The sequence below is a fragment of the Chroicocephalus ridibundus genome, chromosome 6, assembly GCF_963924245.1.
Source record: "Chroicocephalus ridibundus chromosome 6, bChrRid1.1, whole genome shotgun sequence".
In the NCBI taxonomy this organism is placed as follows: domain Eukaryota; kingdom Metazoa; phylum Chordata; class Aves; order Charadriiformes; family Laridae; genus Chroicocephalus; species Chroicocephalus ridibundus.
Window position 1 is genome coordinate 5,166,293 of NC_086289.1, and position 27,199 is coordinate 5,193,491.

The 27,199-nt window shown below is 41.7% G+C and overlaps 3 protein-coding genes across 3 annotated transcripts; 1 reads left to right on the forward strand and 2 right to left on the reverse strand.

Annotated features, from left to right (window-relative positions):
• Positions 1 to 698: 698 nt before the first annotated feature.
• C6H10orf88 (chromosome 6 C10orf88 homolog) lies at positions 699 to 8,031 on the forward strand. Its single transcript, XM_063338123.1, has 6 exons — positions 699 to 936; positions 1,072 to 1,275; positions 2,264 to 2,336; positions 2,911 to 3,117; positions 3,882 to 4,348; positions 5,380 to 8,031. Exons 1-6 carry the CDS (start codon positions 761 to 763, stop codon positions 5,606 to 5,608), a joined length of 1,356 nt encoding a protein of 451 aa, XP_063194193.1. The 5' UTR covers positions 699 to 760; the 3' UTR covers positions 5,609 to 8,031.
• CUZD1 (CUB and zona pellucida like domains 1) lies at positions 7,304 to 16,942 on the reverse strand. Its single transcript, XM_063338331.1, has 9 exons — positions 16,861 to 16,942; positions 14,809 to 14,974; positions 14,428 to 14,642; positions 13,163 to 13,313; positions 11,662 to 11,885; positions 10,644 to 10,816; positions 9,562 to 9,947; positions 8,972 to 9,240; positions 7,304 to 7,476 (listed from the first exon to the last, which is right to left on the reverse strand). The coding sequence occupies exons 1-9, from the start codon at positions 16,940 to 16,942 to the stop codon at positions 7,304 to 7,306; spliced, it is 1,839 nt and encodes a 612-aa protein (XP_063194401.1).
• Positions 16,943 to 19,814: 2,872 nt separating this feature from the next.
• Positions 19,815 to 24,194, reverse strand: LOC134517057 (deleted in malignant brain tumors 1 protein-like). Its single transcript, XM_063338124.1, has 5 exons — positions 24,174 to 24,194; positions 23,998 to 24,033; positions 22,988 to 23,053; positions 22,289 to 22,394; positions 19,815 to 20,274 (listed from the first exon to the last, which is right to left on the reverse strand). The coding sequence occupies exons 4-5, from the start codon at positions 22,366 to 22,368 to the stop codon at positions 20,055 to 20,057; spliced, it is 300 nt and encodes a 99-aa protein (XP_063194194.1). The 5' UTR covers positions 22,369 to 22,394; positions 22,988 to 23,053; positions 23,998 to 24,033; positions 24,174 to 24,194; the 3' UTR covers positions 19,815 to 20,054.
• Between the last annotated feature and the right edge of the window lie 3,005 nt (positions 24,195 to 27,199).

Here is a 27,199-nt window from a genome sequence, read left to right on the forward strand (position 1 = left end):
TCTTCCAGTTGTGCCAGGGGAGATTTAGATTGGATATTAGGGAAAAATTTCTTCACCAAAATGGTTATCAAGCACTGGAACAGGCTGCCCAGGGAAGTGGTGGAATCACCATCCCTGGAGGTATTTAAAAGCCAGGTAGACGTGGTGCTGAGGGACGTGGTTTAGTGGTTTTGTCAGTGTTAGGTTGATGGTTGGACTCAATGATCTTAAAGGTCCCTTGCAACCTAACTCGGAAGAGAGACTTGCGTTGCTGCCAATTTTCCTATTTCATCAAGTTATCTGGCACTGACATGCTTTTAAGGCTCTTCTATCTCTCCGACAGAGCTTTATTTTATTAGAAAAAGGACCAATACTGGTATTTCCCCACGCTGTGGGTGTTAATTTTAACACCTGCTGTGCAGCGATAAGGCTGCCCCATGACTGGCCGCCCCCGTCCCTGCCGGCCCTTGCTCCCCGCGGCAGGCGGGTGAGCGAGGGGAATCGGCTCAGCCCGCACCCGCTGACACCCCTGAGGGCCTGGAGAGCAGGCTCCGGGCGGGGGAGGACACCCATTAGCGACCCCGGGGCGCACCCACCCGCGCACCCACCGGCCGCCCGCCGCCGCCGGCCCGGGCTGCAGGCGGTACCTCAGGCGGGGTTCCCGCCGCAGGGCGGGGCGCATGCGCAGAGCTCCCCCCGCCCCGCCGCCTTGCGCAGGCGCCGCTGAGGCTCGGCGGTGCACGGCAGCCGCCGCCGCTCGGTTCCCGCCCGCGGCCTTACGATGGCGAGCGGCTGCGCGGCGGCGGCGGAGGAGGAGGATGCGGTGACGGCCGAGCCGCCCGGCGGCCCGCGGGAGCCGTGCACTGTGGCGGTGGGGTGCTCCTGGCCCTGCGCGCCGCCAGACGGCCTGTCCCGGGCGCTCTGCCTGCGGGGGGACGCGGGCGGCGGCGAGGCGAGGTGAGGGCGGCGGCGGTGGAGGGGGACCCTGGGGGCCAAGCCGGCTCCCCTCAGGCGTTAGGGGGTGCCGGGGCGGGCGGCAGGGCGGGAGCGGGCCTGGCGAGACAACGCATCCCTGGCGCTTCCCACCCGCAGCACCGAGGCCGTGGTGGTAGAGAGGCGGGCGGCCGGCGGGGGCCAGGCCCCCTGCATGCTGCAGCTGGAGTGCCGGCCGGCCGGCGCCGGGGAGATGGTCTCCGTCGGTATCCTGAGCGAAGCCCGGAATATGGAGGTGTACGTGGGCGAGGAGTACTGCGGGACCGGCCGGGGAGAGAGCCTAGGCGCCGCCCGGGCCCCGGGGTGAGTGGCGGCCGCGGGGGTGCCTGGAGTGGGCGGGTGTCGGGGTGTGGGAGGGTGTTTGGTCCTGGGTTCCCGACACCGCTTGGTCGTTCTCTTATGGCAACGTCGCTGTCTGTGTATCCGTAAGGTGCTGCTGCTTGTAAAGACCTGATGCCTGCACCACGCCAGCCACCCAGTTCGGTGTTTCCTGAAGGTCTGTGCGATACTGGTGGATGGGCGTAGGCACCGCAGTCGCCTGGGGTAGCCCTGGTGTTCCCCGCACACTTACTGGTGGCCTGCACAAATGCTGCCTCCTTGGTAAAGATAGAAGGCTGCAGTTGTGCTAGTTACCTTTTTGTTCTTTTGGAATTAGTGAAACGTTTAATTCAGTAAGTTATAAAGTGCTACTTTGAAATTCTGTTGTGTAAGACTGCAGAAGGAGTTAGGACAAGCGCAGCTTTTCTGTATCCTTTAATCTTTCTGGACAACAGATCTGCTCGACTCATTCAGCAGGTCTTTTTTAGCTGATCTTTACCAGATCTCTTGTCTCTTTAATACGTAGTCATTTCACACTTTTAAGAACAAGAGAGAAAATTAAAAAAGAAGGATTTATTTTCCCCTTCAATACTTTCTTCCATGCTTTTCCAGGGGAATTAAAGCAATGTTTTCTCTTTTGTTTTTAAGTCATTACATGGCACATCCGCTGCTTAATTAGCTAAATAAAACAGCCGACTCAGAGCCTCAGGGAAGATGTGTGAATAACGTACTGAACCTCAAAAGCTTCTCTAGTAGATAATGTACGTACACATACAAATCCTTTTTTACATATATATCAAATAAAATTCAATACAAGTTGCATATAAGCATTAAAACTGCTATACGGCATTAGAAATATGTTCCAGTCAGTTTTGCTTCTTATCTAAATATTTATTGATATAGAGTATTTCTACTAAAGAAAAAAAAGTACTTTGTGTTCTGATGTCACTGCTTGTTTATTTTATTTTTCTAGTGAAACTGAAAAGGTTACTTTATACAGAAAATACCTTAAGTTTGAATGCCCTGCATCCTCCTGCAGAATTAAGGTAGGGAGTTAACAGAGTTGCTTTATTATTCATTGTCTTTTTAATCACTTAATTGACTAAATTGTCTTGCTTGTAGTCAAATTATATGAAGTGATGAAGTGTATAAAACCAATAATCACTTAAAAGTCTGTTGGGTGGTATTGTGTCTTGATAGCAGATTTATCCTTTTGTATTTGTATCAGCTTTCTTTTTATGAAGACTTATTTATATGAGAGATATAACATAGTCTTAGAGGAAAAAAACTTCATAAACCAGTTAAACTGCAGATAATCAATAGTCGCTATGTAATTAGAACTGTTAACTATGATGCAGTTAAATAATCTTATGAGAATCTATATGGCCACTGCTTTTAAGTGTTAAGAAGATCGAGGCCTGATTTATCTTTGGGTTACGCAGGCACCTCTGTTTCAGTCAGAATTTTCTGAAGAGTAATAGCAAGGAGAATTTCTCTGGAAAAGAGTTCATCATTGTTTTTCCCAAGTCTCAAAGAATAATGCATTGTCCCATACATTCAAAGTAAACATGAAACTATTTTTTTCCTAACCAAAATATTTTTTTTCCCCTCTTGCAATAGCTGCTCTCCATTGGTGAGAAACAAAGAGTACTCATCAGTAAAATAATTGTACAAGTGAAAACAGTGTCTGCAAAACTAGCAACTGATTTTCCTTCACTAGGCTTAAGCATAGATCTAGACAGAGTGCAAACTATAATGGAATCTATGGGATCTAAGTTGTCTCCAGGTGCTCAGCAACTCATGGACATGGTCCGATGTCAGCAGAAAGTAAGTCACTGTGCTTTTCCGTAAGCATAAGTAGTACTGATCTGTGAGCTTACCTTCTGTAACAGTTAAGCATGTTCTGAACTGATCTGGTGAAAAAGATTTTTGATTTTTCTTTTTTTAACCCACATTTTCTGCCATTTTAATACTGGTTCAGCTATTTCCACCCTTAAATGCGTGTAGTGAATAAAGATTGTGTACTCAAGGAATCACTGTGCATACAGCAAGTACAGAGTTAAGAACCCTGTATCATCATCATCATTTTAAACTTCACTGCCACCCTACTCTCCTTTGTTTCTTTCTGTTGTCACTGATTGTCAAGGATGGTGGGCATGTTCCCTGTAATGTTTGGGTGTAGATAGATGGGATGGTTTGTCTCCTTTATGGTTATTAAAAACACGTTACCTTCAACTAAAGGGAATGCGCTCTTACAGAGCATTTATTTGATTTAGATCCTAATCCTGCAAAGTAGGCTATTTCAACAGAATTCTGAATCCATCTCATTTTGTTAATGCTCAGTCTCGGGGACATAGCATGGTAAAAATGAAGTCAGTAAAACTTCTGCTACTTAGAGACTAACAAGGTAATTAACACATAATATGTGCAGGGAAAATCTTTGCCTGTGCTTTTCCTTAAGAATGTAATTCGGAACTACTTTTAAAATCTCTACATGACGCTAGTAGAATGCTGAGTTATAAAATATTGTTACTGTTGTATAATTTCCAGTATGTTTTAATACTTAATCGTATTGTTTTTCTTCCCATCAGAACAATTTACCTCTTGGAGACAAGCTTAATTGGATCTTTGGGAAAAATTCAGACTTTGGAGGTGACCATGCAATAGATGGGTCACACAGTGCAGCTATTCAGACGTCACTAGATCAATCAGCCAGTGAACCTTTGTCTGGTAAAAATCATTTAACAAGTGAAACAGTATATGAAGACTTAAAAAGTCGTGATCTGAACACGCAGGTACCTGAAAGAGGGAGTACTTTTGATTCTGAAAGACTTACTACCCAGCAAAATACAGTTGACCTCAGAAATTATTTTAAAGTCATGGGATCTTTGCATGCGCAGGAACAGGCGAGCGAAACCCCAAATGTAGCTAATCCACAGGTGCTTCTTCCTTTTCTTCAAAACTTATGTAGTCAGGTAAATCATCTTCGGCTAAAAGATGGCGATAGGCATTTTGGTAAAAATGCAGCAACTAAAGAGGAAGGCATTCAGTGTGTTGGGTAAGTTAAATTTTGTACACTTATTGAAATAATAGTTTGACTGTATTTATTGACAAGTTTAAAACATAAACAGAATACATAATGTAAGCATTTTGTTCTCATTAACAGCAGTAGTGAATCTTAAAATACGTGGTTTTGAAGACTGTGTGGCAATGAATTTTTCAGATGAACTGCTTGAATATAGGAATTTTTTTCAGAAGAAATCACAGGATCATTTGTTGTTACTAAACTGCTTGTATCTTTTGCCTCCCTTTCACCTTTTATGATTTCAAAAAAAAGTATGGTCTTTCTGCCATTTCCTATACATTTAGTTTCTCTTACTCATCCGTTGCTACATTTTCATTTTGACTACTTCTACCTCCTAAATTCGTACCTCTTCCTTTTTTTGCATTAGGTGCTGCAGTCTTTCTGCTGTACTCAGTGTATCTCTTCCCACCGATCTTTCCTATCCCACCTCATTTGTTGGCATTTACAATGCAAACTTTGTAATAGTAGTAGTAGTGCACCCAGTTTGATACCTAAGGAACAATAGTGGAAATGGTGAGAGGTAGGAATGTTGCATAGGATTCTGGGTTCTAATAGAGCCTGAATATCTCCAGCTCCTGGGAAAGTGCAGTATTTTTGAAGAATGCAGATGCAAAAAATAAAGAATTGCATAGTTTATATAACTCTTGAAACACTTTATTTGAGAAGAATAAAGCCTGCCATACTGACAGAATTTGAACTCTGTGTATACTGTTGTGTGGGTTTTGTTACACATAACAAAGCTGTCTAATGCATAATTGAGCCCTTGAAAAAATAAGGTTGAAAGAAGATGACTATATACCCTAGCATGTTTAGAAAAAATTTCTGAGATTTAAAATGTGGCAGGGAAGCAAGGTATTTTACTTGCGCTAAAAATCTAATACTTTCCGAAGTTTATTGTCTAATAAATGAGATTTTATATTTAAATGAAGTTGAAGTGCCCAGATCTCTAATCCTTGTCATTAAGAAATAGGTTATACTTACTCTTATATTTGCTCTTTTCACAGAGTAGAACAACAGCCTATTTGTTCCTATTTGGAAAAGATCATCTCAAAAAATATGGATCTGATGGAGAAAAAACTAATGGACTATATTGATCGCCAAATCCAGGCTCTTCAGACACATATAGATAATAAAATGGTTCTCTTAATGGACTTGGTTCAGAACTCAAAGCCAAACAAAATTTCACAAGCACACTATGATTCTAACGAAGGGTTCTCTAATGGAGAGAGATAGATGTATATAGATATAGGACTTCAATGTAAGTGCTTTAAGGGCAATTATACTTTACAAAGCTTAGTATTTATGGAGTTGTAACTGTAAAGACCTTCCGTGTTGTTGACTTGCATTTTGTTACTGTAATTCTATCCACTATTGTACACAGTTGTTAGTTTTATGAAAGATCTTTAAAATGTGTGTTTTTTCCTAAATATAAGAATTTTGTATGCCCTTTGTGGCTTATTTATTTAAAGAGGATTGCTAAAAGCCGTATGAAACACAGTTTCCCAGTTTCAGTTTGAACAATGGAGAAGTACTCTAAATAAACTGAGTTACAGCTTATCTTTTTACCTACATGTAATCAGTTCTCAATTTCGTTGTCTTAATTTTTGATGTGTAACGTGTTACCAGTAGAACAGAATGTAGTTTCTTTGTGCTTTTGGTTTATTTTAATGGCATTGCTGTTGAAGATATCTGTTACTCCATCTGTAGGAGGAAGGGTGATACTGGCATTGCTTAACTCAGACTGTTTAAGGAGTCAGGTTTAGAGAGACAGGCTCACTTGAACCCCAGCCTGGGTTCTTTGAAAGTGTTACTGGCTGTACAGACACCTAAGTTAGGGATCCGGGCTCCTTAAGTGATAGCTAAAACAAGGCTGTCATATTTTGTTCCCCTTTACATTAATTGAGCCATTCAGGAACAACTGAAATGAACATATACTTAGTAGACTTGTGCTTAACCATGGTTCATTATCGTAAGAAGTAAAAGTACTTCATTCATGGTTCCTCTCAAGGGGACGTTGTTGCCAGATAGAACGTGCCTGGCCTAGGATCTGCTGCATTTCACCAGCCTTAGGCCAGAGGAGTAGCCTTATTGCATCATATGTACTTCAACCTGTTGGGATCAGGTCTGCTGTCATTTGGGGAAGTAGAAATGTGAGTTGAAGTCCCTCTTCTGTGGAATGTCAAGCTTCATACTTCATTCTGTTTATTGTTCTTTGAATTCTGCGGTGCACTGTTTAACTTGGATTGTATTAAGGACTTAATGGTAAACTCCAAAGTTGGATGCGCAGACATCGGTTGTATTCACTGTCTTAAAATCCGTTGAGCAGAAGCTGTTGATGGGGAAGCAAGTGTTGACAGAACAAGCAGCATAGGCACGTACGAGCTAGTATCTCTATCTAGTCTACCTAATATTTTCTTTTTCTCCAGGAAAACTGTCTTTTGAAGACTGTCAGATCTTGATGGTAGCAGCCCAGAGGAGTAGATTTTTGAAGAGAGGATAATTTGAACAGACATCTCTCAGTTGTCCCTCAGCATACCTCATGCCAGGTGCAGTTTCAAAGTGATTCAAAAACAATAAAAAAAGAGTTTTGTTGGTTTTTTTTCTAAGAAAAAAGGACCTAAAGTATCTTCTACTTTACAAGTCACTTTACAGGTGTAAAGTTAGTTTTATAGATGCTTTCTAAGAAACACCCTGAGGTAGACACATTCTTTTACAACTAAGTAATTTAAGATACAGTACTAGGTTGAGAGGCTTTATTTACAGAAAAGTTGAAATATGTTTCCAAGCATTGTTGTATTCCAAGGCTGTTAGTTTATTGATTTATTTTTTTATTTTATTTTTTTTGTTGGTTTAGGTTTTTTAGCTCTCCCCTCTTTGGGTGACAAATCTCAATAGAAGTTGACACAAATTCAAAATATCCTGAAGTAGTTAATATGAGTTTGGGATTTTTTGATAGCCATATCCTGCCTGGCGTTTGTGATATTTTAGTATCACAGCTACCACAATGATAATATTTGAAATTAAAACCACAAATGAAAGAGTGTAGAAGCTGTATTGTTGTGGGTTTGGGGTGTCTTCAGCATCTGCTTTAGCGAGGGATTCTGTGTAGAGAAAAAACAAAGTGTGATATTTAAAGTTTCGAATACCATGTCATTTCAATGAAGATTAAATAAGCTTTTTTTCAGATATCTTGGTTCTGAGGAGTGTAACCACACCAATTGCGAATTCTGAATCTGTAGTACTGAAGAGTTGTAAAAATTTGTAATAAAACAATAATGCAGAAGAGCATCGCTATGTTAACAAATTCTTTGGTATCACTGCAGCCAAGTTTCTGCCAAGCAGTGCTGCTGTTATCTTTAGAACCAGATAGAAGGGAGGCAAACTGCTGAAGCAAAGCTGGGCAAAAAAGAAACTGATGGTTCTAACACTCTGCCTTTTAATGATTTACTAGCTGGTCCTTAGTAAAACTCATTATTTTTCTGTAAATCATGAAAGATGCTATGAGAATTAATCTATGTTTTGTAATATTCCGAGTGTGATCTGTTTGCACCTGAATCCTTTCCACATTATGCATGTGTCCAGTTTCTAGCATATGGATGTTAAATCTTTCACTATTGAAATAAATGAGAGCATGCTTAAAATGCTGCTAGAGTTCAGAGAGGTTAATAATTATTTTAAAAAGGAGGAAAATCTTTATTACTATTAAGAGCATAATTAATGCTAAATAGTTCTTAGATCTGACACCTGAAGGCGTGTGTCACAGTGTGCTTTTTCAGGTGAAGCTTTATGCTCAGTAAAAGAACGATGGGTGTAGTGGGAGTTAGAATACAAGCCCTTTAAAGTAGCTTTTTCCGTATTTTGCCATCTGTTCTACATTAGCTCTCAATACTCATCAAGACCACTGTAGAGCAGATTGCAAATTGTGCTAAAGAGTATGGCAGATCGGGGCACTAAAGCTTACTTGTCTCGTAAATAGCTTTGCAGCTTTAATTTTGAAAGCATTTTGGTTTCCGCCCCAGTGGCTGTTCTTGTCATATTTTTGTTCTAATATGCAATACATACAGTGTGAGAATTCAATGCAGCCTCTGGAGTAAGTCATCTCTGTTTATCATCTGGCATAGCTTTTCTGTAGTACCAACAAACAAAACTGGGTGAAACTGAGTGTGCTGTTAGAAGATAAAAAAATTTGTAACAAAGCCTGACCATGATTTGCAACGTGCTCTGTGGCTTTGAGAAATGAGCACTGGTCCCTATGTATGCCTCATCAAAAAAGGTTGCATTTGAAAATCTGAACTCTCTTGCCATTTGTAACTGTTTCTGAATACATTGTCAGCTCCTGCATACACCGCTTCTATAACTAGAAGCGAGCGCTGCTCTTTCTACCTTAAAGAGCACACCTTCACCCAAAAGGCCATCAGTCTGTCAGTTTGAAAAGTACTTCTGTGATCTCACAAAGCACAAACTTTTAACCCATTGCTCTCATGCCATTCTAGTTTTGAAGTAGTGTAATTCACTTGTTTCATTAGCGGAACGAAAGTAACAGGTTTGCACCATGGAAGAGCGTAATCAGGTTCTTAATTTATGTATTCCTCTTACCTGAGTTGTGAGCAGACCTGAGATTTCTTTTCAGGCGGATGGGACCCACTACTGTTTTAGTTTTCCACATGTATGAAGAAATAGCTCTTTTTTGTCTGGAGATACAGCCTTCGGTACAGCGAGAGTTTGCATTTTTGCTGTCACAAATTAAAATATCACACTGGAGATAAACTGATGGAGATCTCTGCAGGAACCTGAAGGCGTTGAATTTGAATCTTCCGTAGTGTTCCAGTGGTGGGTAGGTTACCACGGTGTCATCTTTATTGCAGCTGCAACAGAATTTACAGAGCTGTTGAAGTAGTCCACATACAATAATCATTCTTGCTAACTACTGTTAACTGTAACCACAGCATTTAACTAGGGCATTATTTTTACATGTGAGCATATAATTATGTGGTTTTTTTCCTCTCCCCAGTGCGATGTGCTTGTTTTTCCTAGCTCTGTTTAGGTAATGCCTTTAAATTTCTATGAAATTCAGCTTCCAACCACAGTCTACTAAAGATAAGTGGAAGAGAGACAAAAGAACTGTGATTGACATTTAGATTACATTTCCTCACATATTAGGAGGCAGTCATAAAATAGAGTCTTACCCACTTCTGATTAAGTCATATGTTAACGATCCAAAATCAGGTTGTGGAGATGCTATGCAGGTATCAACAAACACCGAAAGGTTTGGGTCGGTGGAATGAAGACTGACTTGAGCAAAAAGAGTTTGGTTCAAGTCTACGTAATATGGGGACTGATGTATAGGCTTGGAGAATGAGTCTGAGTCATAGAATGACATGCTAACATTGTATCTTCCCACAGCGGTTGTGTTTTGGACTATATTACTTTTTGTTACGTAAATGACTTCTAAGGTTGAATTGTTTTCCATTTTGCATTTTGCAATAATCTGTACGCTCTTCTGGCGGGTAATAATGTTGCCGGTTGGAGAGAGAGAGATGATGTTGGTGTAAGTGATGCTCTGACCGTCATCCTGTAAAAGGAATGGTATGAAGTGCTCAGTTGTGATTATACGAGCAGTGCAGTTGAAAGCAGTTGTACTAAAGTTACAAAGCTGCCCAGCTACGCTTATCAGAGGCTCAACATACCTTTGAAATGTGAAAAAAGTCGCATCGCAACCAAAAACCATTATCAACCAACCCTCGTCCTGTTTTTTTCAAAATGCTGAACCAACCTATGCAGCAAAAATGTTAAGCAAGATTGTGTGGAGTGTGAAAAGTACCAAAGTTAGTGTCAGTCACCTTTATCAAAATAATGCTGTGAGCTAGCTCTTGGGAATCTTCATATCAGGGTTTTCCCCTTGTGACTCCAGGATAAGTGCCAGCCCTATCACTTGCAGAGAATGTTTAAGTTATATACCTAACATTGTGCTACTTCTGATAACCTGGGTTTGGAGAGGGAATGAAACACTTGGGGTTAGTTTGTGTGGACTCCCTTGGACTTCCTTTGAAAGGCTCATTGATCATCAGGTTCTTAAAGAGGAAAAGTGTTCTTTCTACTTCAACACTGGAAACATGCAATAGGATGAGCTAAGTGACAGTAAATCAGCTTATTCACATGCCACTCATAAACTGCTTTTACAAGCTCTTATCATTCATAACCAATATCATTCATGGAATCATAGATAAGCCATTGTTAGCTTGTTCACAGAGCTTTTTCCACCCTTTACCTTTTTAGTTGTTCCACAGCTGGCTAATGGGAAGGAAAAGATCACTGAATTTGTTATAACTGGACTGCAAGATGGATCACGCAGCTGCAGGTCAGTTTCTTTATAACCAAGGGAGGCCAGATAAGACTTGCTCAAAACAATTTTCATGCTATCTGAAGAGCACGTAAGGAGTGCTGCAGTTAAAAGAGAAATTAAAAAAAAAAAACACAGAACAAAACACGTTACCACAAACTGCATTCATTTCTCACCCAATCTAGATCCATCAGCCTGTTGCATGGTTCTTGATTTGCCTGAGTCTGAAATGGCTCATGCGCATTTGAGGCCGTACAGTAGTCGGGACAAAATTTCACACAGGACTTAATGCTAGATAAGCAAAATGACGTAAATCTCATGCTGAAAGTTTAATTTTAAACCCATTAACATAGAATGAATTGCAGCCTTTGTAAAAGGGAAAAGGAATCAAAGCACCAGTGCAGAATGGTGAGTGAGAAAATTGATTTATGGCAGCCATCAAGGCTTTAGAGGCTCCCTTTCCACCTGGGTTAATGATGAGATGGACATGCAAACATATGGAGCCAATAAGGAAAATTGTCCAGCTCTGGGGGAAAGGAAATTCCAACACACCTAACCCTGTTTGACTAACTAGTGCACACCATTTTCTGTGGTGTCTCAGGGAACAAAACCAGTAAAACTAACCATTCACCAAAAGTTTATTTTTCCATCTCTAGGATGGTAACTGCCTGCTGTGTCCAAAAGAAGGAAGGACTCAGGTTTTTCAGTGGTGCTTGCCAGAAAAAGGACCGAAAAATTAAAGAACAGGCTTTCGCAGATGGGTCAGGTAGTAACTTATGCTCTATAGGCGAGACAAATGTGGGATTTTTGTATGTGAAGAGGGTTAATCACAATAAAAAGGCTTAAATCGTTGGTATCAACCATCAGTTCTTTTTGATACTTATAAGGGAAGAGTCATGGGTGCGAATAAGAAACAGCATCCTATTCATGTAGCCAGTGTACTTACTGTCGGGCTCCACAGGACCTGGCAGTGGAACACTGGTGTACTGAGCAGAAAATCCTCTGTAGGAGTTGGCATAGTCTGTAAACAACGCAACTGTCATAACATTTGAAGAAGATTCAAATTTGGGCTGAGCAACACCACATACTTTTCCTATTAAGCCAGTGTTAGTGGTAAGGCCATCATAGACTGCTGCGAAGTCAAATTGGCAGTTTTTGTCTAGTTCCAGGCTGTAGACAGAGAAAAAATAATTACAGGGAAGTCTTGAGTAGAGAGAATATTGCTCATACCGGATAGAGGATCCAGTGCAGATGAAGTGTTTGATGAATTCTAGTCAATTGAAATAAAAGAACGTTGAAAAAAAGAACACATAAATAGACATTATTAAAACTAAATAAAACATGGAAAACCTTTAAGGCAAGAAATGCTTAGGAACGTGATTCTGCTTCCATTGAAATAACAAACGTTTTGCTATTGCATATATAGATATATATAAAAATAATCGTATATTTTAAAGAGCTTTTAAAGTTTAGGTTTGACTTTCGCGAGTCTCTGAAACCTCTTGTGTTTGTCACCAGAGGAAGGCTCTTGCCTTTTTATCCGTCTGCGTGAGAGCTTATCTCAGTGCTTGCCACCCTTGATGAAAAGCACCAGCTGTCCTGTGGTGGATGGATACCTGCAGAACATCTCTGTTCCTCCATCAACAGATGGATCTTGTCCGGGACTGGTGAGAACATACACCACACTGTGCTGAGTTCATCTCAGAGGGTGATGGTCAAGGTGATGATTTCCTATAGAACCCTATATGTTCCATACTGAATTCTTACACAGCACTCTGCGGTCTTAATATCTCAAGAAATGTTCTTGAAGATACTACCCTTTAAGTTCCCTTCATCTTGAGATTTTCCTCAGTGTCAACTGATGTAGGGAAAGCCAAAAAAGGGCTACCAGCCCACTACGTATGGGAGACCAACCCTGATAAAGCGCGGTATGGGTCAGAAAAGTCCATGCCAGTTTGGTTTCCTTATGCCAATGCAGCCATTAGCATTTATACTTGGAAGTACCTAAGCCATCTTCTTCGCCCAACAGCCAGCAATACTGAGGAAAATGTACTTTGGGCAATATTTGCTTTATTCTTCTTTTGAGCCTCAGTTCTAAGTTGCAATTACAGTGCACCGTGAGGGGTTTAAACATGTTCCTTATGTAGCAAAACCTTTATTTATACTGATGGATTTAAATTCAGATCATTCGGGCTAGCTTAAAATGGAGTCACACCTCATGGCCAGTCACCTGAAATGCTATCTGCATTTCACTGACTGGCACTGCAGGAGCGACAGGGTAATGCAAAGTGATGTGAAACACATGGTTGTTACTTTATCAGAAAAGTCAGCACAAAATGTATAGATGTTCTAAAAGTTTGAAAGCACTTCTGCTTCCCGGGTTAAAAGTAATGCCTTTAAACAGAATGAAAAAAAGAGAGTAGTAGAGCGTTAGGGCATTTACTCACAACAAATCCTGAAACTGTAATTTTATCTTTGAGTTTTTTGCTGTTTGGATGTGCCAGACGCAGTATGTAAATGCAGGGTAAGCTGCTGGGTAGTTGGGGCTGGTAAATGTCCCATTGGGACCAGTTAATTGTCCCCCACAATTTTCTAGTCCTGAAAAGAAGAGTAGATACATTGTTAACATAATGGTATATATAATGAACTATAAAAAAACAAATTAGAGATCTAAAGTTACGTAACTAGCAGGGTTGTTTCTTTAGGATTCCATTCCATTGGGAATGATTAAAGGTATTAAAGATCCAACTTCTATAGAGAATTTCAGGTCAGGTGGGTGTTATAAAATGAAGCCTATTGTCACTATGGTATATCTGCAGGGCACAGTGTGGTGACATCTGAGATGGCTGTAGATGAGTTAGCTTTGATACTGTGAGCAATTTAGTTATATTTCGGGTAAATTAGGCTACGTATTGAAAAACTGGTAATGAAGATGCTATACCAGCCAAAGCCAAGAGAAACCCTGAGAGACTTTATATTAGAGGAATCTATGAGGTCTTGGTCATGATGTGGAAGTGCAAAATCTTCAAGTTTGAGAGAGATTTTACTTGATAGACAAAGGAAAAATAAAATCAAGTCAGTGGAAACCTCAGAAAGTCAAATGCAGACTAGAAATAGGACACAATTTTTCAACAGCAAAGTTAAACACTGGAGCAGCATAAACTAGGATGTGGTAACTACTCTGTAAAATTGGGGCTTTTAGGAGCTTAATGTCATGCCACTCAGATCAGCAGAAGCAAAGGAACTGGTCACAAGCTAAGACTGATTTTGCCCAAGCTATTCTTACCTTTTAAGGAAAAAAAAGTAAGGAATGTTGAATGAAACACCTGACTGACTTCTGCGACCTGTACTCGGCAGAAGTTCTGACTAGATGGTCTCTTTCTGGGTAAACGCTATAATATCTGCAAGCTGTGTAAATTTAGTAGAAGCCTGCAAGTAAAAGCGGAGTCCCATAATGCCTTCATTGCAGTCATTTTTCTGAGTAAAATTACACTTTTTAGGCTCTCTAGCAAGCGCACTATCGTTTTGCTGCCTCTTTCCTTCCACTGATTTTCCCCCACACCATTTCTAAGGGCTGAAGAACTGAGTGAGACTGGTTAAAGATCCTGTTAATACTCTCTGATTGCTGTCCTGTACTTTCCCTTAATGAGAAAGTTTCTTTTAATGGTGCAATTCAAATGGCATTTTATGGCTGCAGTAAGTTCTGACTTACTTGTTTCTGGGGAAAAGTAGTAGTAGAAGACAAAGAAGTTTCGCGTGAAAGCCACAGAGTTTGTTGTTATGATAAAAGTTAAACTGTCAGAAGATGATTGAAGTACCGGGACTGCATCAGTGTCATTACATACTTGTCCAAGAAGAGGCGAATTAGTTGAGGGACCATCGTATATTTTAATACTTTCCGTTTCACAGCTTGAAGAAGGAGCAAATCTATTGAAAAAACACAGTGAGAACTACCTAAACTCACTGATAGATATACAGGCTCTTTGAAGTCCACAACGCAGGTTCAATACAGAGAAATATTTGGAGGCATGTTTTTCTGTGCTGCATTCTAATGGAATGGAATGTTACAAAAGCGTCGGGAAGAAATACTTACTTAAAATGGGAGAAAACGAGCCTAACTGTTTGATTTGTGTTCCTCTGAATTTGCCAGGCGCAGTTTGCATTTGCATTTAGTTCAATCCTTAATGCTTTGTTTTGCTCATGGAGCGAAGCACCACAGCGAGGTCCACCTACTGAAGAACAGCAACAACAAAAACCACCTTGTGAAGATCTCTCTCAAGTTTTCTCTTGCCATAATGTTTCATCCTCCACTAGGCAAAGACTCTGGGACATCATGGAGCATACATGCAAAATGTTTTACTATTTTTTATTTTTCATTTATATTATGAAAGAATCAAATAGTAAAATAATACTAGAAAATACTTTTTATCCTCTTTTTCCTAGTAGCAAAGGGAACCTAGGGCAACATGTATCACAGATGAAGCCAATTGCAAAACTGGAAATGCCAAATGATATAGGACGCCTCAGCAACTCTCTTTTGCAAGGTTTGCCACCACAAGCACCTCAAGCCTCCTGTCTTCCCCCTACACTGATCATTGAATCCAGTTGTAAGTTTCAACCCTTAAGCATTTGGGAACGTACGGACAGGGAATCGAAAAGGCTTTTCAGATTTGAGCTTCTAAAGGACTATGTGTAGGATTACTCTTTATTTACTGCTGCATACAATTCTGATCCTCCGTCTCTGAAAGGATACTGCTAAAGAGGAAAAGCTTCAGAGAATGGCAACAAAGATGATCAAAAATTTAGAATAGCTTCCAGACAAGGAATAAGTAAATGGACTGAAGCATTTCAGGCCAGAAAAGATATAATTAGCAGGGAAAGGAGGTGGTAGAGGTCTATAAATTTATGAAGAAGATTAATATGAGTTTTTTTCCCCCCAGTAGAATAGCTCAATGGCCTGGAATGAAACCTCTAAGCTGTAATTTTGAAACAAACGAAAGGAACCAGCTCTTTGCATATGGATCTTTGCTGCAGGGTGATGTAGATTTAAAGGAAAACATCAAAACAGGTCAAATCCATGAAAGAAAAAGCCTTTGGTGACCATTAAAGACAAAGATAGCGCTTCCTCTCTGGTTCAGGAAGTCCTGAACCATGTTTGTTGGTGACCGGGAGAACATTCTGGGGAAGTATTATGCACGCTTGTGTCTGTATTCTTGCCTGAGCATCCTCTGCTGACTGTTACTGGGCTGAGGATGTGGGGTTAGCTGGACTTTGACTCAGTTCTCTTTTGAAAAAAACACACAGCAACCATGACTGACATCACTAACATCGCTTAATGAACGTTAATAAGTTATGAAGTAGTTGCGGGAATGACCATTGTATACTGAAACTTTAGAAAAAGTTTATAATTCAGTATGAGCATAAGATCTCCTTATATATTAATCTAAAAATAATGGTCTAAAACAACAAGAAGAATTTCCTATATAGTGTTTGCAGTCCTAGAGTAAAAGTTCAGGCTTTCTGATTAACTCCAGAGGGTAAGGAAAATTTAGGAGAGGCTTTTCTCATCACATGTGAAACCTCCCATTACAAGCTCAGCTTTGCCCTACCCACCCTCTGCATCCCTCCGGACTGGTGTGTAGCCAGGCACCCCTAGAGCAGCAATACTTCATTATCCTACAGTAGCTACCCACCATTAATCAGGTAAATTGCTGATCTGAGCGCAGAATGCTGATCCCAAATTGAGCAAAAAATTACTACCTATTGTTTCTGATTGAACAAAGGAAAAATAAGCAAATCTCTTCTAAAAAGCAGCAATTTCCCAATTAAGTCACTTTATTCCTGTCACTCCAATACAGCATTAATTTATGAATGTAAATTTCCATTCCACAGTAAAATATCTTCAAAATCAATTTCTTAAAAAATGGCCATAGGGAGTCATAAATTGCAATATTTTTTTTGTTATTTAATATTTTTAATACTTGTTGGCACAAGTGGGTGTTACTATTGTGAAGCAGAACACTAAAATAAGACACACCTTTAGAGATATGTTTAACATTTTCCCCTTCGGTTGCCTATGAAATACCTATTGTGCAAAAATTAATAGAATTTCACAGATGAAAAAAAAAAGACTAGATTTCCATACCCGTGGATTCTATTGAGTTGTCTTGGGCGAGAGCTAGAGCAGCTATGAGAGGCAGGAGGAGGAACTGTCTGAGCGCCTGCATTTTGGTGACAGCTGAGGAGATTAGGCTTTTCTAACTTTTATACCCCCTGCTATTTCATAATCATCTTGCATTACATGGTATCACAGAAGGAAGGCTTAATCTCCCAGATATAAATGAGAAAGTAACAGGTGTGCCCATTTTTTTTTTTATTGTGTACTATGTGGAGTAGGTTTAACTGTGCTTTTGTCAGCTCTCGTGGGTTGAAAGCACATTTTTCAGCTGATTTCATTGAGCATCGGTTCGGGTGTGTTGACAGGAGCAGGAATGTTCTGGAAGGGATTGCCAGGCTCCCTCGCGAGACACATTCAGCAGTTTTGCTCTTAGCACTGGTCAGAAGGACTTTGGTTTTTCCCACCTTCATTTTCACACCTATCCCTTTGGGTTGCAGATCATTCCCCGTGCTTGCCTGGGATTCCTCAGGTTGTGGAGTGCGACTATCACAACAGGGTTGCCAGGAATAATAATTTCCTGTTGCTGAAGCGTTTCTGGATGAACAAAGCCAGATTCATATTAGTCACAGATGTAAAAGAAGAACTTTGCGGATAAAACTTTCTTAGTCCCACAATAGCAGCTCCAAAAAAAAAAAAAAAAAAAGAATCAGCCTTTACTTCCCGAGATAAGGAGACAAGCAGAGTCCTAAGAGCTTCAATTTTTCGTAGCACAAGCCTAATGAGTATCTGCTCTAATATACTTATGCTACTTTGTCTTTTTTCCATAGGACCAAAGCTCTTGAAATAAATCCAGAGTATTTCGTGCAGCAGCAGCGGATACCCCATCTTTACAGCTTCGTGAGGCTGTGCCAGTGCCACAGATGTGCTGTTACCCTGGCCTTGGTTTGGCATGGTACCTGCTTGGATTCACACAGGAACCTGGCTCCGTGATTCTTTCCAATACAGAGAGCAGGTATCCCGCAGCTGTGCAAACAGATCTCCTTTCAAGTTTACTAGAGGAGACAAATTGCAACGTAGACCTTCGTGAAACACATCCAGGTACTTTACTTCTGTAGAAACATATTTTTTTGTACAAACCCATTTTTTTCTGAAATATGATGCATCTGCAATGATCCTATATGTATAATCTCAGACCTTTGCCTTCTTTAAAACAATTCTGTCTATGATTTTTATCTCACTTCAAGGATTTTGAATGCAACTCTCTCCACCATGACAACATAATTATACTGACTTTAAACATTGAATAAGTGTATAAAGGTATTGCATAGAACTTGAATTCCCTTTAGCTCCTGGAAATGCTAAATTAGCATTTCCTCTGTCTAGCCTTTCATTTCTTAAGCCCACGTGCACACTTGCAAGGAATTTTTGAGTACTAACATCTGTTTTGTACGCATTTAATGCGTCAACTGGTGCGTGGAGCCCTGCCAATCAATGCTGTGTCCGTCAGAACCAAGAAAAAAATGCCCATGGCTATGATAGCTTGGTAATTTGCTCTGGTAGTTACAGGTTGGTAGGCAAACTGTTTGGAATTACTTGTATATGAATGATCAGGAAATTTTCTTGCACTGGAGCTGGTATTAAGGGACTGGACCCCTGAGCAGTGGCCCCGTGTTTCTGAGGGGCTGGCAGCTACACCTGCACAGACAAGTCTTCATGGAAGTCCTTTAAGATGGGAAGAGTACAGAAGGTGTTTTACAATAGCAGATCCTCAGAATAAATTAAGGTGCATTTTAGCACAAAGGAATAAGGATTCGGCTGTTGTGACACTGCCATTTGCAGGCACTTTCTCCCACTGCCTGCAGCCGGGAGTGCAACAGCAGAGAAAATGCGATTTCAAGCACTTTAAATCATTATCTGTGAGAAGCAGAGCCAGCAGGGTTACGAGCGTGATGGAGTTTTGTGTGAACTAAGTATGATTAGGAAATCCTCTGGGCTCAGGATGGTCATTACGGTCCTGCAGGATGAGGACTTTGGCTGTGAGCCTGCTCAGCCAACACCAAGGCTTAACCACCAGGTAAGAGATTGGATCTGGAGCCTTCCTGGGAGACCTGCGTGATTTTGGCATTTGAGAGCAGGCTAAGTTATTTGTGGAGAAGCTGAGTTTCGGAATGACTGTAGCCCCTTTTCTAAATGAATGAAGCATAAAAGGAAAAGTTGCTGAAAAAAGTGGATTTTTTTTGTCTTGTGTGGCACAGCCTCTAGACACTAGGCATCCTTATTCAGTAGAGGGCTGAGTTTGAGTAATCTGCACATTCCCCCCTCTGTGGAAACCGAATATTGGCCTTAAAGATGCTTTTCACGCTCATGCCAAGTTCACCAGATAATCAAAATTTAATCCATCCGTTTCCCTGAGATGACTGCTGTAATCCTGTACAATTCTGCAATCGACAAGATATTTTTCTCTATTATGAACTGAAAATTTTTAAGTTCCTTTTTTTTTTTTCACTGTCATTCCAAGTAGGACAATTTAACATTAAAGCACAGAAACACTTTCTTGGCTCAAAGTGATATCATTTGAATAGATATTGAAAGGAAAAGGATGCAGCAAATGCTTATAATCATGTAAATTTACATGTATAATTTTTTACCGTTCTAATCTCCAGTAATAAAACCTGACATATGGAAACATTATAATAGCTTATAGGTATTGCAGAGATTATATCTCAGTACATGTACGATATTTTTTCCAAATATTTTTGAATTCCTATTTAAGGTAATTGCTCAGGCATTTCTGGTTACAGGGGATGCTTATCCATTGATTTATGCCTCTGAGCTCAGAAAGCAGCTCTGTGGTGTGTGCATCTGTACGGCAGGTTGATCTTTCTTAAATGTTCAGTATTTGAGCGGTTTGGTGTAATGGGGAGAACTGGCAGAACTGTGAGAGGAAAGCAAAGTCTTGATGAGAAAAAGCAGCCGGCTGATCCAGTTAATCTTTGTCACAGAGTATTTACTGAAGTTTAGGGTTTTACAAATCTGGAATATAGACCCAAAAGATCTGAAATTAAGGAGCACAAGTACAGTTAAGATTAAAATACCTTTGGATTTACACCCCCTAGTACAATGTATTTTTAGAAATTAGTAGCAGATGTGCAACACACTGATCACGTATATAAGTGATCAACATGATGTTATGGTTAGAAGAAGCATTGTTGGAGCTGTTATTATTTGGAAACGACAACAACAGTGACGCTGTCACTTTCGACGCTTCTTTTGCCTCTCCACGTATAGCCCTGGTAGCTCCAGCGAGGATAATTGTATCTGTTGCACGCTAATACTCTGCACCGTAGGCAAACTCTTGGGTATGTGGAATATCCGAACCTGAACCGGATAATCCTCCTGTTTGGTACATAGTAGTTCCCACAGGTTGGATCCCTTACGCACCTGAGAAAAGAAAAAAGAAAAAAACCCTCATATAATTGTCATACAAAAATTGTAACATGGTCACTCACTGACATGGTCACTCACACTACAAGTAACTTACTTTCAGAAATTTCTGACTGTGATGTTAAGCACAGTTCACAGCACAGAACTCCTGAACACTGATGCAACTATATGGAATTTAAATATGTATGTTGGTATAATATGTAGCACAACATCTATGAATATCACACATGTATGTAAATGTATAAATGTAAAGCATCTGATGGAATTTTAAATGTGTGAGAAAAAGTTACTGTGTAGGCCTATTATCTTTCCAAAGTTATTAGATTTTTTGAAGAGCTATGAAGAAACAATTCCATATCCCAAATTACCCCAAACCCCTTTCATCCTTTTCTCTAAATTTTTTATATTTTTTATGAAATACCTTCTGAGAATTTATACCAATTCTTCTCCCTGGCAGAACATTATGGTGAATTAAACATAAAAAGCCAACTAACAAAACTATGTGGTTTTGTCCTAATGGCTACTTCATTTAAAATCCTGCTGCCTCTTGCAAGCAGGTAACTCAAATGTGTTTCAGGTCTGTGTATCTTTGGTGTATATTTTTGTTGTTGTCCGTATGAAGTCAATCACATGCAAGGAGTTATTTTGAAATGGTTGTTGAGATATTTTCCTTACCCTCTTCTGACTAAATCAGATGCCACAGTGTAAAGTCATGAGGATTTGGAGAGACCACACGTGTCTGTAAATAGCATCAGATTTGGCTCTGTGCTGTAGCGGGTAGCACGAACAAAGAAATCCTGGTTTGGCTGAACCACGTATGGTGAAGCCCTCATCGAATTTGAAAAAGATGGTGAATCATAAAAGGCAAAGTTGGCAATAAATCATCTACATGGAGTTTCCTGGTATGGAGACTCTGTAACACTGGGTACCATTTGAGGACCAAGCGATCCTGTGTGTTTTGCAGTCAGGGTTTGGCAAGAGAATCTGTATTTCTGGTGTAGAAGGTGCCACATGGATCTTTCTGCTGTGTTGGAATAGGTCATGGCTCAATAGGCTCTGAGTTTAGAGCTGCAAAGTTTGGCTGAAACTTTTTCCTGAACGTCTCTAGAAAGTCAGGCGAGCCAAGGGGGAATGGGGCTCAGCTGCCAATGTGCTGGGAGGGTCCCAGGCCACCCAACATGACCCAACCAGTTGAGGACATTGCCGAGTTGTGAGAAAGTTTGCGGAGCCATGCAAGATAAGAGAGGTGAAATTACTGATGAATCAATTATTGTTGATTAGGGTTCAGTTAGTAGCTCATGCACTCAAGAGGCGTAGAAAGGCTTAAAGGGAAAACAAACATGGAGAAAGGCAGCTGAGCATGGGGGAGAGAGTGTTTGAAGGAGCCATGGAGGAAGAACAACCCTTCCCTGCCTGACTGTCGCCTGGCCAGCAAAGGCTCGTTGGCAGTCTTGTCAGGGTGGTCACTGTTATGAAAATTCCCTTCCCTAACTCTTATCTCAATCAGTCTTTAGAGTATGAAAGTGTATGAACTTTCTTAAAATATATTAGTTCACATCATAAACTGAAATGTAACGAGATAGTGGAATTTTACTGGAGACTCCACTATTCGTGCTTAATTAAAACAAACTAAAGGACAGCCCGGCCCTGGAAAGAAGGGCTTTACTTTGTGGAACCTTAGAGCTGTGCATGAAGGATTCCTCCAGACAACCAAGACAACGCCAGCATCCCAGCCCCTCTGACGCCTCTTTGAAACCCTCCCAGCCCCATAGATCTCCAGTAAGACTGACTCCAGGGACATCTGGGTCAATACAGAGGCAGCAAGATTGCTGCAGAAATAGAGCTGTTTTGCAAAGTTTTACTACGATTAGTAATCGGTAGCGTGGGTGCAAGTGATGAGTCAAATCGCGTTGTACCCGAACATTTGAAGGGTGTAAGAACCCAGTGTAAAACCATGGTTGGGGTGCCCCAGTTTGGCTGGGACACCTCACATGCATGAATAAATATTTACCCTTGTAACTGTACCCTTGGCATTCCAGGCCTCCTCAGTCCGCACACGCCGTTCAAGTATCTTAGTAGCGTCAAGCGCATGTATTCAGGCAGATAGTTATAGTATACTGGAGAAGAAGAAATTTCATGTTAATAAACCATGCGTAAGCATAGAGAAAAATGCAGCATGTATTAAATAAGAGTATGTTTTGCAAATGCAAATGTGGGCCTTGCTGCTGTACCTGGAAATAGCAGCTGAGCGGAGAGGAAATGAATTTCTCTTTCTTTGATGGTGTGCCACTAAAAGCTCGTTACTCCCTCCTACAACTAACACCGAGGTTACACAAGTTAGCGCCGTCCGTCCGTTCTCTCGTGGGAAGAGGGTGAGTTGCCATGACATCGAGCTGTTTCTGGCACTGACTGGCCAGCAGCCTGGATGTTTTAAACACGTTTTTTCCATAAATGTTGCAGACATAGGCCAGCTCATTGCCTTGATGCTTGCCACTGAGGATGGTCCAGCTGCCAGCCGCTCTATCAGCCATGTGCGGTGCCCGGGCAAGCCTCAGCGTCCCCGGGCTGTCTGCCTGCTCCCCACTATCTTCTGCACTCAGAGCCTCTGCCACTAAGCTGCCAGGATATCCCAGCTCACATCTCTTACCCAGCATATACTGCCCTTAGGAAGAGAAGTCATTAAAAAGAGGAAAGAATGAGAATACCTTACCTTGGCCTTGTCCTGGTTTGGGGCGTACAGGTGTTGGTGTAGGTCTTGACTTTGGTTTTGTACGGTCTTTTAATAACAAAAAAAAAAAAAAAGTGAGATTGAATGAGGAAAATGTGTGCTTGCATATAATCAATTAATATACATTGTAATCAGCTGAATGTATTAAGACTAGGAAATGTTGGTAGCAAGAGTTCTGAGGAACAGACTTGTCATGGACAAAGAGGTCATATTGAAAGAAAGTGTACAGCTTGAACACTAAAGATGACGTGTTACTGGCATTAACCGGAACACAATGTAATTCTGTTTATTCCTTTGTGTCGGCAGCCAGTCGCATGCTCAAAGGCGTGCTTTGCATCTGAAGTTGTTTCCTCTATGTTGTCAACACAATGGCATATGATTTATTGATGCAGCTGAGTGCCTTTTACCTGTGTGTAGCTCGTAGGGACAGACTTTAAAAGAAAATCTTAGTCTGTTACCTAAGCATCCGCATGAGGCAGAATATTTTCAATTAATGAGCAGAACTTGCAATTCAGATTTTTCAAAAGATAAATCCCGTTGTAGAAAACTAAAGTTCAAACCAAATACCACTGAACACGGCAGAAAGATTTCCACTGACTTGGCTTCTGGTGGGAATGCAGCTTTGAAAGTGCAGGAGGCTGGCTTTCTAGGAGTGAGACTTATATTGAGAGAGATTATACTCCTATATATATATATATATAGACACACACATTTATAGATATGTGTGAGACTTAATATAACTTGATGTAGTGTCTCTGTCACAGTGGTTTCCCTTTCCCTAGTACTTTCATCAGTGGAGGCATTTCTCCTGTATCAATACCAAGAGCATTTTCCATGCCTTGATTTATATGGAAGTCAAAGGAATTATCCCTGAAGTTAACTACTAGCTCCATGAGATTATGCACACCATGGAGACAGGGAGTCCTGCCAACAAGATCACGACTTTGATAGAGAAGTAAGGAGTCAAACCAGAGTAACGCTGCATTACTTACAAGTGGTAGTGGGTGCTGCTTCCGTAGTTGGAGAGACTGACGGAGCAGATGAGGTTGTTCCCATGAGAAGAGAAAACATGAAATTAAACATTGTCCACATTTTAAATACGTTGGTGACTCACATGAAAAATAGTGAGCTGCTCACCGTGGTTCAAGAAATGATCAGAAATAAATACCTGTTTTTTCAGCCGTCGTGGACTCAGTCGTGTCTGTCCAAGAGAAAGTAAAAGCCACACTTTAGTAACTGTCCCATGACTGCGTGGGCGAAGCAAGGACTGTTAGTGGGGAGGGAATCAGCAGTTTACTCCCCGGATCAAGCCTTAGACCGGTTCTACTAAAGCTGAAGTCGTACATACCTGCTGCTTCAGGGGTCGTGCTTTCTGCAGGGGCTGCTGCGAGACAGGAGAGAAAAAAAAGGCACAGGTTAGCTGTTGTCCTAGCACTGGGTGGACGTGAGGGACCGCGAGCACAGGAGATCTGCAGGTCTCATTGGAGTGCTGATCAGCCACAACACCTGGAAGATGCTGACGCTGCCCAGGGCCGGCGTCAGCAAAGTCTGCCTGGAGGGTGAGCAGCCTCAGTGGGGAAAAACGCATCCCCATGCAGGCTGCCTCCACCACGGCCTCCAACAGGCTCCTGCCCTGCTGCGTGAAAGGCTCTGGAGACCCGGGGGATGTTTGATAAACAACAATTTGGACGCAGCCGCATCAGCGGGCATGGAACGAGGCCTTCCCACAGGAGGCAGAGCTCAGTTTGTGCAGCAAAGGGGATGCAGCTTTGGAAGGTGCAGGGAGGCCGGCTTTCTCAGCATGGGATGATCCAGTGCAAATTGGAATTTATACTGGTGTGGTGTGTCTGCCCCAGTGGTTTCCCTTTCCCCAATACTCTCATCCGTGCAGGTATTTCTCCCATATCAATACCAAGAGCATTTTCCATGCCTTGATCTATATGGAAGTCAAAGGAATTATCCCTGAAGTTAACTACTAGCTCCATGAGATTATGCACACCATGGAGACAGGGAGTCCTGCCAACAAGATCACGACTTTGATAGAGAAGTAAGGAGTCAAACCAGAGTAACGCTGCATTACTTACAAGTGGTAGTGGGTGCTGCTTCCGTAGTTGGAGAGACTGATGGAGCAGATGAGGTTGTTCCCATGAGAAGAGAAAACATGAAATTAAACATTGTCCATGTTTTAAATACATTGATGACTTAAGGGTCTTTTCCAACCTAAATGATTCTTTGACTCACATGAAAAATGCTAAACTAATAAACTTCTCACCACGATTCAAGAAATGATCAGAAATAAATACCTGTTTTTTCAGCCGTCGTGCACTCAGTCGTGTCTGTCCAAGAGAAAGTAAAAGCCACACTTTAGTAACTGTCCCATGACTGCGTGGGCAAAGCAAGGACTGTTAGTGGGGAGAGGAATCGGCAGTTTACTCCCCGGATCAAGGCTTAGACCGGTTCCACTAAAACTGAAGTTGTAGATACCTGCTGCTTCACAGAATCACAGAATGGCAGAGGTTAGAAGGGACCTCTGGAGATGATCCAGTCCAGCCCCCCTGCCAGAGCAGGGTCACCCAGAGCAGGTGGCACAGGAACGCGGCCAGGCGGGTTTGGAATGTCTCCAGAGACGGAGACTCCACCACCTCTCTGGGCAGCCTGTGCCAGGGCTCTGCCACCCTCACAGGAAAGAAGTTCCTCCTCATGTTTAGGTGGAACTTCCTATGCTCAAGTTTGTGCCCGTTGCCCCTTGTCCTGTCACTGGGCACCGCTGAAAAGAGCCTGGCCCCATCCTCCTGACACTCACCCTTTCAGTATTTATAAGCGTTGATAAGATCCCCCCTCAGCCGTCTTTTTTCCAGGCTGAAGAGACCCAAGTCCCTCAGCCTTTCTTCATCAGAGAGGTGTTCCAGTCCCCTCATCATCTTGGTAGCCCTTTGCTGTCCCCTCTCCAGCAGTTCCCTGTCCTTCTTGAACCGGGGAGCCCAGAACTGGACACAGCACTCCAGGTGTGGCCTCACCAGGGCAGAGCAGCGGGGGAGGATGACCTCCCTCCACCTGCTGGCCACGCTCTTCTTGATGCACCCCAGGATGCCATTGGCCTTCGTGGCCACAAGGGTCATCGCTGGCTTATGGTCATCCTGTTGTCCACCAGGACTCCCAGGTCTCTTTCCACAGAGCTGCTCTCTGGGGAGGGAATCAGCAGTTTACTCCCTGGATCAAACCTTAGACTGGTTCTACTAAAGCTGAAGTCGTACCTACCTGCTGCTTCAGGGGTCGTGCTTTCTGCAGGGGATGATGCAAGACACGAGAGAAAACAAAGCTGCAGGTTTTACCCAGAGCCAACCTTTTCCTGGGACACCTTGCAATCTAAGGGGTATGGTTTGGGGCTTAGGGGTTTTTTCTTCCTTTAAATAATGCCTGGTTCAGGTTCTTTTCCCATCCTTGCTAACTCTCTGTCATAACAGATGGTTGGCACAGCATCATTTCCCCAGAATAGTAGCAGAGCTATTTCTACAGCCCAGGCTCATTTCTGGGAGCTGGGTACTTACGGAATACTCCACACATTTATCTCACTTTCAGAGAGAAAAGCTTTTAGAGATCTGAAGTTCCAAATTAGTTTTATGGGCCTGGAGTGTATTTTTCTTTCAGAGAAAGAAATCAGAGACACCGCCGACAACATAATTGAGTTCCTCCTAGTTTGTGGCCATCATAAACTGTACCAAGTATACACACCTGTCTTACTCCTTGGTGGGCCAGTGATTACGAGGTTTTCATTTTGGGACATTTTGCTGTCACCTGGCAGCCATTTGTAACCAGCTAATGCACATCCATTCAGAATGAGGGCCATGTTTCCTAGGACTCTCTTTCCCCTTAATTCCTTTTTGCTGACCATGATCAAAGCTCCTTCCATCCGAGTACCATGCTTACCATTTACTTCTGCAAAACTTGGCTGTAAAGAAATGTCAGCAGCAGTGTGCTTGGCCCACCTCCCAGGATCAAGGTCTAAACTTCTACAAGACTGCCAAACGCGATTTCGGGGAGAAAAAAAAAATGGTTGAGACAAAAGATAATTAAGCTGTTGATCCTGGCATTGAGTATTCACCAGTGATGGTATAAGGCGTTAAATAAAAAGTTTAAGAACTGAACTACGTTAGCTGTCTAAATCCAGGTGGGAGTAGTGAGAAAGAGGCAGAT